Here is a 19,201-nt window from a genome sequence, read left to right as displayed (position 1 = left end):
TTCGTGAAAGATAGCTACGTATTTTCTTTTGATTTTTTCAATTTCTGATTTCACGAAAAAGAAATAAATTCGCTTCGCCGTATCCTCTTTCATTTCCATATTTCCAACGACGATTCTAAAACTACGCACGAGTAGACTACCTAGTTCCGTTTACTCGCTGGCGTTAGTCATGAAAGGATTTTTTCCCCTTTTGCCTCGAGGCGTGTGAATGCACGGAAAATTTCTAGAAAGTTGCGGGACGAAACATTTTATCTGTCGGTCGAGTGGAAATTCGGAGATTTCACTCGTATAAATTTGCTCGAGCTTCGCCTCTTTTTCTTGACGCCTGCAATCAGCACCACGAAAATAATTTTTCGCGCGCGAGAAAGTTTTGGAATGCTGTCAGCATCGGGGGTGCGTATATTCTCTTATACCTGGAATAGAGTTGTTGGAACAATATCACACGCTTTTCTCGAGGTATCAGTAAAAAGAGAAAGATGAAAATCTCGATTTGCAAGAACGCTGCTTTTCACCTTCGCAACGCAAACATCTCGCATGCAGCAGAGTCGGATATTTACGGCAGTAGCGCCACCGAGGGCGTTATTGCATTATAAATTTTCAAAGGGGGTCCCACGCGATTCTCCACCGCGATAAAAATGTGCATCAATCCTGTTCGAGCTCTCGGTAGCGGCAGCAGCGCGGCGGCGCGGCGCGGCGCGGCGGCCGCGGCGGCAGCACCCTTTCACCATTCTGCACGACGACGGGTACCCTGTCTAAATATCACCCGGCGCATTTCTCACGTGGAATGCAAGAAATATATATCGAAGACTTATTTCAATCCCCTCGCCTTGCGACGTTGACGTCGGTATGTGAAACGCGCGCGGAATTCTTTCCGATGATGGGCATCCTGTGTGTGTATTAGGCGGTGGCGCCTTTCCGATGAATACCGGCGCCGCCGCGCCGTGACGAAACTTATCTGACATTTCCACCCCCGCGAAAGAGAAGGATTTTAGCATTACTATGAGTGAGAATTGCTGCTAGCGTATAGGAGGATTTATGTCTTAATCTCGAAATACAAAACACAGGCGACAACGCAGAGACCTAAAATATCTCGCCGATTTTTCAACTCGCGACATTATTTTTTAAAAACATGACACGGGAGAAATTACGAGGACTGAGTATTGTGTGAGTTTAGGAAAATCCATAAGCATTGACATTGATTATGTTATGATATGATTACGCGACTCAATGGTAACTGAGTAAAATTGTTTTTGTAATTAGAAGGCATGAGTTAATATAATTCCATCGATCTTTTGCTGATGATGGTACGAAATTTGGGCCGAAACAAACAAACATTATTCTATAATAAAGGAATTATTGCGCATCAATTAGCCGCGTCTGGCTCTCATTTGGCCCGGTCCGCCCGGTCTTCTATTATTCGTGGCGTGAGAAAAGTTGCTAGTTTAGTACACAGTTTCCAAATATTGCTCTGATTAAATATGCTCTATCGGATGCTATAGTTATTGCATATCGTATAGCGATAATTGATTGCGAGGCAATCACACGTTCCTGTAGCGTCATCCATTTATAATTAGCCCAATGCAACCGATGCCATCGTGGTTCGTCCTCTTACTAGGCCAATGGCTGGGATTGCAATTAGAGACGTAGCCATATCGATAATCGATGCATGCCATGGGCATGGAATAATAATTAGATTACTGGTACTTAAATCCGATTCGCGATATACACAACCACCGTATAGCTCAGACTCGGCGTCGCAATTGGGCCATGTTGACGTTCCACTTATGTCATGCAATATACATATTATGCATATATTTGTTAACCGTACCGTATTCACGCATGTCGCTATTGTACACATAACTCTCGATATTTCTAACCCAAGAAGGCTTTTGGAACGTTGCCGCAAAATTTCGTTATAACAAAAGAAAAGAGGATAGTATAAAAAACGAAATAACAAAATTAGCACGATTAAAACACAAAGGCAATAATTCAGAATCTCTCGAGATTGTTTCCAGACAAGATCTTTTCGCCAGGCGCGACCACAAATGACCTTTTTTTTCTTCCACTCGCGATTTATTTTACGTTCTCGCGCATTTCCCTATTTTTCCTACCACGCTGCCGGCCGCAAAGTGCGTGCGATGAAAAAAGTTGCAACTGCACATCCGGGGAAAAAATATCGCTAGTCCGGCTTTTCGTTAATTTTCCACCGTTTCGCCGTTTCACTCTCCCCTCCGTCGCGCCGGACCGCAGCGTTATACTCTTGTATTTTTTATCCCCTTTCGCGAAATTACGAGCATAGTGCTTTATTACGTATTATGGTGGTGCATTAAAAAATTTGCGTTTCCTACGATAGCGTGATGCAAAATGGAAAAAAGGTGAGAGAAAAGACGAGATTAAATTTGCATGGCGCTGGTTGACGCCGGGTATTTTTTAATGTACTTTGGCAGTTGGTATACTTTTGAATACTAATGCGCCTCGTGCTTAACGAACGCATTTTGTTTGGTTTATCAGACGAACGTGACGGCACGTCAAAGCGCGCGAGCTGCATAAGCTTGGAATTCCCGTTGCGACACATCGTCAAAATGAGACAACGCTAACGTACGCGTAAATATTCACGCACATTAATTTGAGCTTTTCCGCGCGTATTCTATTTGAAATAACGAAGTAATGGCGGAACAATGAAACAATGTATAATAAAATCAGTTAAATATTGTTCATATTTTCATTGAATACATATGCTTCCATTGTGGAGAGGCATTATTTGTCGATGAATGTTAAAATCGTGATTCTGAAAAATGTAGTTTTACCTTTGTAGAAAAAACATAAAATTCCGATCAAATGTAATCCACGCGTAATTCCGCACACGCGTGAAATACTAATGAAACGAAAGCAGAAGTGATTTATTTGGCGAGATGAAAGCAGCGTGATTTATAAAGCGTACATATCCTTTACATGTGTTAAAAAGTCAGAAGTTTTAGCAGTATCATGTATAGATAATATTAATATTCTTCTCTCTTTGTTTCTTATCTCTACCGTTTCGCCAATCGAAGATAGAAGAAAGCGTGGTTTATTTTCTATTTTCTACATCCACGTATGTATCTAATGTCCTCATTTTGCCCCCAATTTCATTCGCCTTGGGCGAACGCTGTGTGCATACGTTTACTGCACGATGAATAATTTTTAATTTTCCGCAGTTTTCGGTTCTACAAAAGGACCGTTACGAGGCTATCTTCTTGCCCCCTCGTTGTCTTCCCGCTCCGCTTTCACCTTCCTCTTTAAGCCGTGAACGGAAGTAGGAAAGTTCGCAGGAAAAGCAGGAAGGATGGAAGTTATTTACAGAAATGGCGTATCTCGTACGGGCAGGTCTTCACGGTTGATGTTAATGAGCTCCAGTTTATCGTCGGCTTCGTCGTCGTCCTCGTCCTCGTTCTCATTCTCGTTCTCTCCATCCTTCTCGTCGTCTCTTCATCGTCGTCGCCATACCGTACGCAGCACACAGACTGGAAAGTTCCGTCGGTGTGGAAATTACGTGTCGCGGGGGCTAAACTTCCGTCTTCGGCGGAGTACGAGAGGAGGAGTTGTTAACGCCTCGGCGCCGCGTGTACCCGACCGACGACGTCGGACGTCGCGACGCTCCGGGCGCGCGAAATGGCTCGCGATGTTCTCGCACGTGCATATTTACCGCGCGTGAATTCACAGGACGGCTGCCTGTGGCTTTAATCGTTGCCAAAATATTTGGATTTGACTATACCTAATTTTTTCTAATCATCAAGTAAACCTCAGGACCGACGACGGTAGTCAAACTCAAACGAGGGGAGAGCGAACTGTTAATTCCCTCTAATCCAATATTTCCCTAACTCAATCGCTATTACATTTGCCTCAAACTCTAAAGCCTAACACGATTACATAATCAAACAATGTCGGTCAAAGTTTCGAATTATCATAATAGCATAGTTGTACGCGACCTAACATACATTCTTGTCTATCATAATGTATTCGCTTGAAAATTATCGCAAGACAAAGAGGTTGTTAGATAAAGTTGCGACGAAATTCGCGGCGATGAAGAGAAAACAAGAATAATTTAGGATATTTCGAGAATTTGAAAAATTAAAAGATATTCACAAGACATTATATTTTAATAAAGACGATAAAAGTAGATAGGCATTGCTGTTAGTTTTGTTATCAGTCGTTTATCTCTTTCTTATTCAATTAACTTTAGCAGCGTTATCTCGAATATTCTTTTGTAACGATGTGCAACGCTTAAATTGTCTACTCCCTACTTCTAATAAATAATGTTTGAACCATGAGTAGTCACTCTGGTTCCCGCAGATTTCAAAACCGCAATGAACTTTGCACGATAGGAGCAAGGCAGTTGAGGAGGAAGGTACGCCGTACGGTGAGATGACATTATCTCCGAGTCGTCCGCTCATCGAATGACGTACTCCTGCGTCCTTAGGCGCGCGTAAGTCCTTTCATAATTACTGAACCTGCGGGCACGAAGCTTGATTTCGTGCAAGAGACCTAATGCACTCAGATCGTCGGGATGGATGTGAAATTTCCAGCGATAATTATGTTCAAGTATGAACGAACACTGAATATATCAATGCTCGAAATATCCTTCGAGACAGAAACGAGATAAGTATATCTTCGAGAAGAAATAATTACACATTTTCTATTTTCAACGAAATGCGTGCTGATGAAGCAAATTTTGTATCCGCAAATTATCCCTTTTCAATACATTCCGATAGTTTTTAAATGCCTGTGCGATACATTCTCTGTACGGATATTAATTTTTTCTATTTTTGCTCATATAGAATATAATTTTTAAAGACACAAAGTTCGCATATTAATTAATAATTTAAAATATCGCTAATTGTTATTGATGCAAGTTTATGATTACAATGTTGACAATTTAATTTTATTCAATTTTATATATGTTATTTAGAGAGTTACACGTATGGTCTTATTTCATCCTGAATGAAACCCTTAGGACCCTTCGGGCTCCCGTACGACCCGTTAAAAGGGTCATTCGAACTATCCATCACTAATGCAATTTCGCACTGCGCTGCGAGTTTTAGATAGGATGAAGTCGTGCGAGAGAATCGCGGTGAAGTTCGCATAGCTTCGTCGGGATATCGTGTGAAATGTTCACTGTAAAGCCACGCGCGGTGCAACACGTAGCGCACAGCTAAATCACCTGCGGTGCGACCGGATAGAATGAAAATTCTATTGCATACGGTAAATCGTTTACAGCGATCAGCAAGCGTTTATTTTCGTGGCTCGCCAAAATTATTTGCGTACCGTATTGTTTCGGGTGTGTAAGACACACTGATAAATGAGAATGTTAAATAAGCAAAGTTAATTAAATATAAGACAACTCGGATATAAATTTCAATTTCTGCAAATCAAGCTTCGTGAGGTGCACTTAAAATTTTACGAAATTACATTTGTCTCTTAATATACGCGATAAAAAATCGATATTTTTGTAAAACAGACGATCGATGTTAAAGATAATGAGTGTGATAAATAATTATTATTTGCCATGTATAAAGCTTCGACTTGTATTATCTCAATCACAAGAGAGAACTCGGAACATAGCTGGCAAATATACCGAGCGTATATATAGTTATACATAGACGTAGTAGTATTATGCATAATGATCTCACGCGAATTTGCCGTTGCGCACGCGAGGTTCATAACGAGACTGTTCGTTGATTAGATTTGTGATTAGTTAAGATGTATACACCGTGAGAGACACTGAATAACATAGGTAACATGTCTTGGTTAATGCGCTAGTTGTGCTACTATTATTAGATAAGGATTATGTAACAGTATGAAGTACAGAAATGGGTAATGATAAACTGTTTCAATTTGATAAAAGTTCGAGTTCATTCTGCTATTAAAAATAAATCTTAAGTTAATATAATTTGATTTTAATTTAATTATAGATATGCATTCGTGGAACACATTAAGAGATAATTATTTTCATTTAATTCTACTATTTTAGTAGATATGTTATACATATTAAGAATACTAAGAATATTATTATCTAGCACTGTTTTCTGTTTACACAACTGTATTCTAATCATCGTAAAAGAGAGGTTACCATAATGTGACTTGGATAATATTGCCAATCGACCGCGGGGCATGGTCTGAATCTAAGTGCAGAGCATCGTATCTGCGCATAGCGGTTAATGGCTTTGCTGCGCAGTCAAATTTTGCTAAAAGGTAGCGATATAAGCTCCGCAGCAGCCCGAATACATGACAATCGTATACGCCAAGAGAGAACATTGTAGCTTTAACGTTATGGCATAGTTGCCGACATATATATATGTATATACACACATATATTTAAAGCAGTGTTGAAGCTGCAACATTTGTTAAATATTTGATATTATGTGTATAATACATTCAGTTATGTTAATTATTTTTATCGTCATTTATACGTGTAACTAAACTATTTAAATTAAAGATTTTATTAGAGGTTAGGTAAACTATTAATTAACAGATTAGATATTTTTTCATTTATTAGATATATCATAATTATATAATAATTGTCATAAAATTGATAAAATTATCATTCCGAAAAAGAGGATTTTATCTTTTAATTATACAGTAATCAATACGACTTATCTCTGCCTTAGATATACGCGAAATTTCTAAATAAAAATATTTTAAACAATACAAATGAACTAGTCCAATATGTGGATAACACAAGTAGATGGAAATCTTATATCATCGGGCAGAATCTTCTGTGCCTAATATTATTCGCGTGAATTTATGTACATTTCTTCGCCTTAACAAACACCGTTTTGATAAGACTAAGAAATATATATAAATTCACGCGAATAATATTATTAGGCACAAAAGATCCAGCCCGACTGCATAAGGCTTATTTCTATCAATTTGAAAATATTTTATCGTATTTGCGTTATTGCGTATGCTGCTCTGAACGTAAAGTACGATCCGCTCGTAGTCGATTCATTTTTTTTTAATTACACGAGCATTCATGGAGATGGCTGGCCGGTTCATCGGCGAATGAAACGGCTCTTCTCTAGAACTTGTTGAGGGCCTCGGATGGTCTGATATCAATTTCTGTTCAAGATGCGGATCACGTTTATCGGATTACGCGGACGGAATGGCACACAGGCGAATGTGCCGAGAAAGAGAGAGAGCGGTCGATGGATAGCCGACGGTTGGAAAAAGGTGGGACGACAGACACCTGAATACCTCAGCGCTGATATTTCTACGGTTACGTTTTACAACCGGCGATTTAATTACGTACGGTGCACCGGCGCTTCGTTAGCACGCGACCGGCCGCGCGGCCGCTGCTCGACTTGCAAAAATCTGACATAAAGTCGGCGTCGTTGGCGTGATTGTGTAAACAGCATCGCTGACGTGCGATGGCTCCCGATAAAAACATTTGTTACGCTGTTCGAGGCAACGTTTTCCCGCGTTTTACATCAAGTAATAACTGTCTTAATGCAAAGCGGTATCTTGCAATTTTTCGGTAATATCGACGTTACTGTATCTGTTAATTGATTTTGATTGAACGTAACAATTAAATAGACTGATTAATGGTTAACGAATTGTCTTGTATGTATTTTTTTCTCTTCATTGCATTTAATTCAAACATACGACGTTTAAAACATATGAGGCACAGTGAAGTAGCTGCCATCATTATTCTTAAATGAGTAATGACTTCTTTTTTTTATTTATTACAGACTGATACTTAAACATAGCGGTATTAATTGGATACGCCTGTTTACTTTGACTTGGACGCTCTACGTTTTGCTTGCATTATTCACAACTTGATTTCGTCGATGAAACTATGCAAAATAGTGTAGTAAATGTGCAGATACTAACAATAACACGAATGATATATGTGTGCATTAAATTTTCTTTGACATATATGATTTGACATATGATCAGTTAAAGAATAAATGTATATATCAATTGAAAAGAATAAATAAGTTAAAGAATAAATGCACCAATCGAATGTAAGTTATTTATTTGTACTTTTTTATGTTATGACAATTGTTGTTATATATCTAATTGATTGTAACTTGATTGAACTTGCACTCAAAATTAATAATTTTATAATAGTTTAATTAAGACTTTTATGTGTGAGTTCCCAGAGGAAGATAATTATTTCACAAGCACTATCCTTTAAGGGTATTCTTCCCAAGTGTATATTCGTTTTATGCGATCACAATATTATGTCTTCCTCAGCGAAAAGACCGGCCGACGCGCGCATTAATTTTCACCTTCATTTCCTTCCTGTCTCTCAAGTGAGGAAGTAGTCGCATTGAATATTTTCTGCTAGAAATGACCACACACACACGCACATCTAAACGCGCGCACACACACACACATAACTTTTCGTGGCTGTGCGAGGAACGATAACACAAGGGTAATTTATTTTTAATCCCCGTTTGTCCCATGCGACAAACAGGATGCACGCGCGCTTGTTTATTTCTGACTTTCATCAAGTTTGCTAAATGATGCGCCGAGATTGCATCTCGCACGTTCACGAGTAATTAATTAATCGCGATAATCCCGCAGAAAAAAAGGGACGTGATTTTGCACGATGAGAGATTGGTAGGACATAAAACAAAATAAATGTACGCAAAATCGAAGACATTGTGTTTTGCAATAAAATATGATTTATGAAGCAAATATTACATATGCTATACATGCACAGCAGTTGACTTGTATTCTTGACAGAGGTCGTCAGTTAGCGCCTAATGCCTTTGAACATCGTGAATGGATCGCGAAATTGAGGCACGTCAACGGAATTATGCAACAGTTAATCTTTGAGAGCTCTTCTGCGTTCGGAAGTTTTCTTCCAAAAATGATCAAGTTTCACACAGCCGATGAAGTACATTGGATAAGATAAATGGAGGACGTCGTGCAGGGCAGTAATGTCTGAAGGTCGGTTGCGCCAGAGCAATTTATCAAACTTTTCATATATTTATTATCGGGCCGGCTACAGCATCGGTCGGTCGGCCGCGCAGACTGACGCTGATAATCGGTTTAAGCTAACGCCACGAAGATGAATTTGCTATTGCGCAGTTTTCTAATTACTCGCTGGGAATTATGTTCGCCGTGATCGAATCGATGCAGTATTAATACGTCATCGAATTTTTCCTTAATAACTCACCCACCCAATATAGTGCCCTCACACCCACACACACACATATCTTTTTTCCAATAAATTTTTAATTGGTCCAAAGTTGCAAGAACAGTTTGTTCCTTCGATCGTATTTCATATCATCGATTACAGCAAAATGAGAAGACGTGCAATAATTTTGAATATAATATCACAACAAGCTCACGATTAATGTTCGACAAGCAAATTGCCTGTCGCGAGATTGACGAAATAATTTAGAAGAAACTGGGGATTCATAAATCAAGTTTGGAGTTAACAATATAACATAGAACACGTAAAGGTGTTGAATTTGCACAGAAGATATTGTGGAATAACTATGCACGGAATCCGAATTGTAATATTAAGAATTAAAGTAATTTAAATCGACCGTGACTGGCAATATATAACGTCTTTTCGATATGAACATTGAAAAACTGTGAGCCAACTTGGTTTGTCGGATTCACACAGCACTTTTTCGGATCAATCATCGAGACATTATTAATTTTGACCATGGTTTTGGTCAGTTGATGTAATTTCTAGTTTTTAAATTTTTATTGCGAAAAATATTACCCCAGCCAGGGTTTGAACCTGGAACCTTATACACCGTCGACCTAAGAATCGGTGCTCCATCTTATAGTTGTTATTGCGATAAATATTACCACAGCCTCAGTGGTCGAATTGGCAAGACACCCGCACGGTATACGGGAGGTTCCAGGTTCAAACCCTGGCTGGGGTAATATTTTTCGCAATAAAAATTTAAAAACTAGAAATTACATCAACTGACCAAAACCATGGTCAAAATTAATAATGTCTCGATGATTGATCCGAAAAAGTGCTGTGTGAATCCGACAAACCAAGTTGGCTCACAGTTTTTCAATGTTCATATCGAAAAGACGTTATATATTGCCAGTCACGGTCGATTTAAATTACTTTAATTGTTATTCTATATACTGGCGAAAGAAATTTATTATTCTGTGTAATATTAAGATAAAAATTAATTTTAATAGTCTACTAATTTTAACATAAATAGTATTTGAATTAACATAAATAATCTTTTCTTCACGGAACGATCCGTGCAGTCAATCAAAAAGCTACAAAAATTTTGCAGAGAGAGATAGATTACCGTCGACGTCATACTTTCTCAGATTGACGTAGTTACGTGACAGTTCGCAAGAGATCGCCCCGTAGGAAGTCGGAATTTCGCAAGAGTCATAACGTATAATAATAGTTACTTAATCGCGAGAAATCGAGTTTCCTACTTGCAAGTTGAGCTTAGTGCTCGAGCACCTCCGAGACGGCGCTGTCAGAAACGCCATTGTTGGCCGCTACGCATAGTGTCGTCGAAATATTGTGCAAGAAATTTCATTGTGCGACCGTAGGTAGTCCTTGGTGTCAGAGGTAGAGAAAAAGAAGGAGATAGAGAGAAAGAGAAGGGAGGGGAGAGAGAGAGAGAGAGAGAGAGAGAGAGAGAGAGAGAATCGTATCGCGTTTACTTCTTCTATTGTCTATCAGCATTGTTATCGCGGTGCAAGTAAAATGAACACGATTCCCGCATCTATCGCGCGTTGATTTCAGCCCGAATTTCGGTTAGCGATTCCCGCAATTTATATCGCCGAAACTTTCACGGTTTCAAACAATTTTATTTTTCGCAACGTGAAATAAAACTTAAAAAAAGGCAGAAGAATTCGGGACACCGGCACCGATAGAGAATGCCGATTATTTTGCTCCTGGTTGATGGATCGCCTCGTCATCTGCAGCAATGGACGTGTTATGAGTTAGACGCGAGTTGGCAATCGCGCGTGCCGATCGGATGGCTGACGGATGCATTATTGCGTTTAGGAGAATGCCAGAAACGCATCGGGTGATCGTGGCCGAGCACCGCATCGGGGTGTAGACGTGATCCTAACGGGGAACATTTGTGGGATTGCTCGACTTCGTTTCTTCGAATCTCGCGAGCCGAGCTCTCCACGGATGCATTCGTAGCTTTCGTCATTGATTGCGATTCGCGATCCAGCCATTCTTGCGCCGCCATTCTAGCACGCGGAGAGATGGGAGAGCAGTCTGAGATGCGGCAGAGTAGGCACACATAATGCCTGCAGTCTGCTGTCAATTGGCAAAACGAAATAAAGCAGAGCGTCACTCCAGGCAAGAATATAATTGGTAATTGATAATTCCCAATCATATCTCGTTATAAATACAATAGAGAAAATTTCGTGAAAAGTTATACTCGTAAAACATGAAGCATTGTTACTCGCATCTCTCGTCGAGATATTGCCATGTGCATTTCGTTGCATTATCTTCTTGCATTATCTTTTACACAGCGCTGCATAATGTACATTGTTAATATCTGGCGCGACAGTGAGAATAAAAGCGTAACAAAATGCGGAGGAATAAATGTTACTTCACACCGGATATCTTTGTTTCAGCATGTACATAATCTAAAATCAGTGTCTCTTTGAATTGGAAATATTAACTTTGTTTTCAAGTAAAGAGGAGAAACGCACAGAGCGAAATAAAGCATTTCATCTCCGAATAATAGAGAACGATACAATCTGCTTCATTTTCGAGAAATTGGTATAACGCGATCCTTTCATATTCATCCGATTAGTGTGTTCACACTCAACATCTGTAGGCGAGTAATCATTAAATTATATCACGTTCATATAACATCTGTTTATACGTTGTTGAGCGCGATATTGCTTGGAATCACGGCGAACGATTATTGCTCCAACCATTATACTCGTGACCTTCATATGAAAACGCCAGCATCTTCATTAGCGCTAATTATCCATTCAGTCTGCGACGTCGTTCATGCGAGCGTAATATGCGCGGGATTTGCTGACACCGAAAGGCAAATTTGTCGTATACCCATATTAATGCGATACGTCGAAATTGTTATGCGGGTGTGGATAATTAGCCGCATTCCATCTTGCCGCACATGCATCTCCAGTGAATCATTTCCGCAAAATTCATGTGAATTTTGTACGTGTGTAAACATTATCTCTATTATAGTATAATATAATACATTTGTAATAATATCACATCTAATAATAATAATAAACAGAAGTCAAAAGTTCCTAAAAAAGATTCATTACGTCGTTTTGCTTAAAGTTGTTATTAATAACACCTACATTTAGAGTATAAAGCGGTCGGTATATGAGAAAAATTTGCGACAAAGGAAATAGTTCCTTATAATAGCGCATAGAGGCAGTCTTTAGGTCTTGAATGTTCGACAAGACAGGACGAGTTTGCTCGCGAAAGTGACGGCAGCGTCGAACAAGCGCCGCTAATTGCTTTGTAGAGAGGGGGGGTGAGAGAGAGAGAGAGAGAGAGAGAGAGAGAGAGAGAGAGAGAGAGAGAGAGAGAGAGAGAGAGAGAGTAAGTTAATTGGCGCAGTTAGTTTCGTAAGGGGTGAAACTCAAGAGTGAATAGAACTCACTATACGTGTGCGATGTGGTGAAATATAGGACTCCCCGCCGCATCTCCTGCCGTCTTTCATCGGCCATTGAATTCTTTCAACGGCTTTGAATCGATTTTCCCTTAACGAAAATTTTATCCGATATCTTCTACCTTTGGTAAGCTTATATCTTATGATATCAAATATCTCTCGGTATCTCGGTAAGTCTTGAGTTTGAATTTCAGAGAGAAAACTTAAAATTAAATCCTAATTGGGATAAACTTACAAGTGATTCTCTAAATTTATTCTCAATTGATTCCATCGAGAGATAGACGTCGCAACCTTCCGATTTTGTAAAGGAACAAACAAATTTTAATAGCAGAATTTGATCGAGAAATTCAAAAGTTAAGAAATAACAAAAAGACATGTATGTAAATAAAATACAGAGAAAACTCGATCTCTTGCAACTTGTGAGAAATAATAGGAAAATATTTTTCGGAACAACTCTTGAAACTCTATAAACCGTAAATTATTCTTTTACATATCAATAATAAAATTGTAATATTTTAATGTAATGTGAGATTCATTAAAAAGAAAGCATACTATTTATCTGCGTACTATGCGCAGCGTAATTAAATGTGCATATAAGATTTAATTAATTTCGAGAAGTAACAACAGCCTTCTCTACGTAATTAAAAAATAATTTCAACATAAAACAACAACTTTGGACAAATGTAATTAGACTAATATGTTGTTGTTGCATAACTTACTTTACACGTCCATGACAACAATGCGTTTCCGGCATCCGTGAGTTGTAATGACCAATCGCAGATTTTTCGCAGGAATTAAGTTTTATGAAGCGTCGGAACTAGTGAAAGTTCTCGGGTGTAAAATTATAACTTTTGGGAGCAGAGATCCTCCGCGGATAATCGATCGGGAGTAGCTCGAAAATTGCTCTTCTCAACGAGCTTCTTTCGACCATCTTCCGCACATTTAATCGTAACAGCAAGGAATAATAGTCATGCCTAATGTTCTCTAAAAGTTTTTAGAGAGCAATTTTAGAAGTACCTACCTGCACTTCAGTCATGGAATTGTAGGAACAACTATTACCGTGAATTTAATGTTCGTATATACGAATGGAGGAACGGATTATACAGAAATATCATAGTAAGCGGCGCGTGAATAATATTTGAATAATTTACTCGATATAATTTACGCATACATATACGCGAGATTTTGATGTTTCGCTTGTCGCAGAAAATACGAAGAAATATTTTATTCACCATCAGGTACGTAATTAAAATCTCGCATAATTTACAAACGGCGAAAAATGATATTTTCTTCCCGACGATTATTCTAAATCTGTTGCGAATAAAATATCCTCGTCTCTCCCTCCCCTCCCCCCCTCTCTCTCTCTCTCTCTCTCTCTCTCCCCACATACAATATACGAAGAACTTGAAACATCCTGTCGGAATATATGTACACAGGACAGCGGTGAAAATTAAAACTGAGACAAACGTTTGAAATTGGCGCAGCCTTTGTCCTTTGACTACGAAAATACTGAAATAGCTTTTTCAGCTTTTTCAGCTTTCCCAGGTATCTCGATTACGTTTGTTGAGTATCTTTCGTAACAAGACTATTTGCAACAAGATTATTTCTTAGTAACAAATAGTAATAAATTGATAGGCATATAGATCGCGGTTTTTTTTAGCTACACTAATCCCTGATTTTTCTATTTTCTTTACTAACTCAAATGTTGTACTGTTGTAATATTGTACTGTTTATTTGATAAATTATTAAGGTTGGATCAGAATTACTAAAAGAATGTTTAAATTTGGATTAATTTCTATATTTTATAATGAATAGTGTTAATGAATATTAAAGAGTACATTATTATTTCGCAGAAAATTGTGAAAATTCCCTTTTAATATAACATGTCACGTACGAAGAATGCGCGTTGAGCGGCTCTAGGGACGGACTTTTTTAATTATACTCATTAGTACAGCATAGCGACGAGCGTTGGTTCGCCTAACTGCCTTTATTTTCGCGAAATTACGGCATACCGCATATACATATATTCAGAATTACGAAAGAGCGTACCGCTCTTGTCCGTCACAATCGTTTAATGGCATCTAACTGGCTCGAATCTTTTTCAAGCGAAAGTTTCGCTTCGGCATTCCTGAATCAGAAACTTCCATCGAAGAGAAGAATCACGTTGGGGTTTGATAGACGACTATTTTATTGCAAATATATATCCAAGAAGCTGAAGTTTTTCTCTGTCTTTCCCCCTTGACAATTCCCTCGAATTACCATACTATTACAATCTCGATCAGGGAGAAGATAATAAACTCAAAGTGCAATCGATTCCGAGGCACCACGTATCGTCTGAATTATTTTCAGTTAGAGAACCTTATATCTACGGAAAAATTGCGTCCCGGGGCAGAAGCGGAACGCGCCGGTGTTATTATCGCGAAAGTCCGAAACTTTTTCCCCCGATCCTCCTTCCTTTCCCCTACTTTCTCAACCGGTTCTTCCGTTCCATTTTATCTAACCCCTCTGTGTCCCTGCGGGACAGCTGCAGGCTGGATGGAAGATAATAAACTCGAAACAATACGGCGACCGCCGTTCGCAACACAACACGAACATGCTTTCAGCTTTAAAGCGCGATACCGCTGAGTCGCCGTTATACCGTGGACGAGGAAAACTATTTCATAACTAGGTCGTACGTGATATGTACGTGTAATGTAGGTGCGTGTTAGTGTCAGTGCGGCCGCGGACTGATGCGAGATAAAGAGAGAAAGGAGACAATCTGCCGGGCAAAAGGGCCTTTCTTCTCCTCACTACTATCCGGAAAAGCATCGAGGATTTTAGTTACACACGTCGCGGCGTAACTAGCAGACACGCAAAAAGCGCGGCTTTGTCGGCGCGACGCGCGTGATGACTATCCAAGAAGAATAAAAAATTTACTGACAATGAGTTTCAGTTCTGTTTTAGCCCCGGTAACATCTGGTTCTTTCCTCTCTCTTCTTATTGCAATTGCGACGCATGAAACTGCATACGCAGCGTGCGTTACCCCGTGAAAAACACATTTTTGATCAACTAAAATCAACATATTTTTATACCCAAAGTTAAACAAATCAGTTAATACCTTTTTGAAATTTTTCTCTAATAATTAGGTAGGCATTAACTGTCGTTAGCACGTTTTACTTATGCTCATGTAATTGTAATACACAAAAGTCTACATGGATAGACACAAATTAATCCTATGACTTTCACTCAGATACTGACAGTAAGTAACTCTCGTCACCGTCACGCATCTGTTATGTTGTATACTTGAAAGACTATGCTAAGCTTCACAGCTATGCGCTAAGAAGGACCGTTACAATAACCGAAAACGACTCACTCATCCGTTAATCTCCGTCTTCTGCGGTAACATGCATTAGCGTCTCGCATGCTATGTTGTAGCGTTTTCCAGTTCACGACTGCCGTGATGAAAAGCCAGATGACATTTGCCACTTGCGACTCAAACACTGCAGAGGGATAATCGGAAAGTTGCTGAGACTGAATAGACTATTATTTCATGTAATGTGATTGACGGATTATGCTACAGAAAAAAAACCATTATTTTTATTCGTACATGGCGTAAAACGAAGTAAACTTCTAAAAATAAATATTATAAGAAAGGGTAAAAAATTCGGCTAATTGATTTAATGTTCTCCAAATGGTTATTTAAACTTACTCAATAATTAAGACGTTTCTGAAAATTATTAAATACACTTTCTAACATTAATAATTGTAACCATTGTAACTGTGTCGTCGGAGAATTTCAGGTAAATTCCTTTCGTGGAAATGATTGGCTATGCCGAGATATTCTAATTCTATATATGTATATTTATGAGCCATGCAACTAGCCAAAAAATTTTTCAGATTTATTACATTTACTTTTACAAAATTATAGAGATACATATTCTCTTTGCACTACATATATTTTAAAAAATGATGGGTTATTCTACAGAGTGTATTATTTAATTTCATTCTGTCCACGTTTACTTTTACAAAATTATAGAGATACATATTCTTTTTGCACTATATATATTTTAAAAATGATGGTTTATTTTACAAAGTGGTATTTAATTCATTTCATTCTGTCCACAATCATGACAAAGTAACAGCTATTAATTTTAGCCATCTCCCGATTCTGTACATCATCGTCATTGGTTTGACGCATCGAGGTTGATTCTTCGCGCTTTCGCGAACATTTAGACGAATAGCACGGAACGTAGACTTGCGTTTGCCCACGGGACAATAACGGCGTCGTATAAAAGCTACGCGTAACAAACTCCGCAACTCGTCATAATGCAGTGGCGGCCGGCAGATGAAGGGCGTTGATAAATGCAATACAACAGTTCGTGGCTGCTCCCTTTATACGCGAGTCGCGCCGCGAACGGAAGTTCCACTCGATATCGCGTGGCGCGCGCCGCGCCGATCGGACTGTACCACTTTTTACAAGTCCTTTTTATTATCCGCACAATACTGCTCTAAAATGCACGAGCGTGCGCCATCCATCACTGTCTCATCGATAATGTTTCCTAACGAGCGGGCGCTCCGCGTTTTGGCTGCATCACGACACGTACTCGGCAAAGTTTTCTTATGCTCTTGCAATATGCCGGGGCTGCATTACCGTAGCAAGATCGAAAAACGGAAGTGCAAGAACTTTCTGAATTTATGGCGGAGAAGCGACTGGAATCGAAGTAGGTCGTGTACCAGGATAGTCCGTGAGAAAGGGAGAATAAGCGAAACAACCGCCTCTATACTCGTGTACTCGACGTGTTGTGACAATTGTATGTCGATAATTTCCGTTATACTTTATATACCGCAACGTGTTTTACGTTTAACAGCTCTCTGTACGTCAGTTATTCAACATTTAGTCGTATTTCAAGCTAGAATGCGAGAATGTGAAAGAGTTGCGGTCAGATTCGTTTCTTTTCTTCGAGAGACGATTTCTCTTATTATCGCGCGCTGATATTTTCGCGATACGAACAATAGAAGTCACGCACCGCCGGCTATATCCCGTACAATTCCTGCAAAAGTTTCGTGTCGTTGCTTTTATTCCGTTCCCTAGGGGGCCCGAAACTTTTCTCCACGAAGCTTACATTCGAGCGCTTGGGAGACGATGGACTTTCAAGCAGACAATTCGAAAGGCGCGTATTAACAGAAAGTAAGCATAATGCATACGGTACGCGGTATATCTTGAAATCACAGGTCCCAGACGTCTTGTTTTATAAAATTAAACTATATTTTACAAAACTTAACAGTTTTCTGATATCAAGAGAGTATACGTTTAACGTGTTAACTGAAAAATTGGCCCGACAAAAATAATCGATAAAGAGACATATGATATGAAAGAGACACTCTACCTTCTTTCGCCTGAACGTATCCGTGCACTTCGCAGTAACTTCCGGCCGGGCCAGCCGCTCCAGGAGTGTCCAACGTGAAAAGAGTGTTGGCGGAGGAGCTAACGTCGTCGGACATCGTCTGCAGTAGGCTGGTAGCCTGCGACAGGTTACGTTGCTGCTGGTGATGCTGGTGGTGATGATGATGGTGCTGCTGCTGTTGCTGTTGCTGCTGCAGCTGCACCTGCTGCTGATGCTGCTGCTGCTGCTGAGCGAGCATCTCCTCGTGCCGACATTTCGAGCAACGACGCATCTCAGAGCGGACACGCAGCAGCCAAACCATGCCGAAGAGCGCCATAGCAACCTCGAGACCCGCTGACCTCGATGGGTGCTTCATGCTCGCGGGGTCAAGGTCATCGAGGCTCCGGGAGCCAGCGCGACACATATCACCGACTTCAGTGCGGATTTGTCCACCTCTCTTTCTTTCTTTCTGCACCTTCTTCCCTCTCGCCTCTCTCTTTAACTCGCGCCTACTTTTACAGGATTGCGATTGTTAGTTAAGCAAGCATGGAACAACGAGTGCCGATGCTTTTCTCTAATTGTGTTATCGATAATTACTCTTATGCTCCTCTCTTGATCTCGCGATATACAGAATTGTTAGGCTCTCATTGGCAGTGGATCGTTTTTTGATTATCCTCGAAAAACGATTACTTCGTCTAGAATTAAAAGCTTGTCGAATTTCGTAGCCCGTTAAATACTAATGAATATCGTTTATTGGACTTCGCTGTTTCTCAAGAGGGATCAGTGTTCACATTGGCAGCTTCTGATATTTGTCGAGTAGTATTATCCTCTTACCTGACCTAACTTCAAAATTTCTATTGCGATATCAACGTCGCCACGCTACAATTTTATTCGTTCTTTACGAAACAATAGAAACCAATGGATGACCTTGCTCACATCTCGTTAGTTTTCCAATGATTTCATCCGGTAGGAATTAAGATCCCTGTTCTGTGAATGTCTTGAATGATTTATCTTTCTCCCGTTTTCAAACACACGAAGCTCGACTTACTGATGACTGAAAAATGAGCAGATGGGCAAGGCACCTTTCTTCTTGAAGGCTGCTCGATAGTCTAAGCGATGCATTTGATACTGATACTCTGAAGTGAAATAAACTCGTGTAAACAAGTTCGTGCAGAGGTTTTATATTTATAGTTCCCTTATATGAAGGAACTATCTCTTATTTCATTTTATAAATCCTTC

General features: G+C 39.6%; 1 protein-coding gene and 1 long non-coding RNA gene across 13 annotated transcripts in view; one reads left to right on the top strand and one right to left on the bottom strand.

The window, feature by feature from the left end:
- Positions 1-19,201, bottom strand: part of Dlg1 (discs large 1) — a 496,300-nt gene that overhangs the window by 237,725 nt on the left and 239,374 nt on the right. For 2 of the 12 annotated variants that reach the window (XM_071773505.1, XM_071773508.1), the window contains exon 1: positions 17,966-18,709. The exons of 3 other annotated variants lie outside the window; for them this stretch is intronic. In XM_071773505.1, the coding sequence (XP_071629606.1) occupies positions 17,966-18,386 (421 nt within the window). In that variant the 5' untranslated portion in view covers positions 18,387-18,709. Of the gene's footprint in view, positions 1-17,965; positions 18,711-19,201 lie in introns of those variants that run through there. 7 more of the 12 variants (XM_071773513.1, XM_071773515.1, XM_071773506.1 and 4 more) reach the window with 6 other exon arrangements.
- Positions 1-19,201, top strand: part of LOC139810201 (uncharacterized) — a 304,062-nt gene that overhangs the window by 109,568 nt on the left and 175,293 nt on the right. The window lies entirely within an intron of this gene.

The sequence above is a fragment of the Temnothorax longispinosus genome, chromosome 3 (assembly GCF_030848805.1).
Source record: "Temnothorax longispinosus isolate EJ_2023e chromosome 3, Tlon_JGU_v1, whole genome shotgun sequence".
Classification (NCBI taxonomy): Eukaryota; Metazoa; Arthropoda; class Insecta; order Hymenoptera; family Formicidae; genus Temnothorax; species Temnothorax longispinosus.
This window is presented reverse-complemented; position numbering and strand designations above follow the sequence as displayed.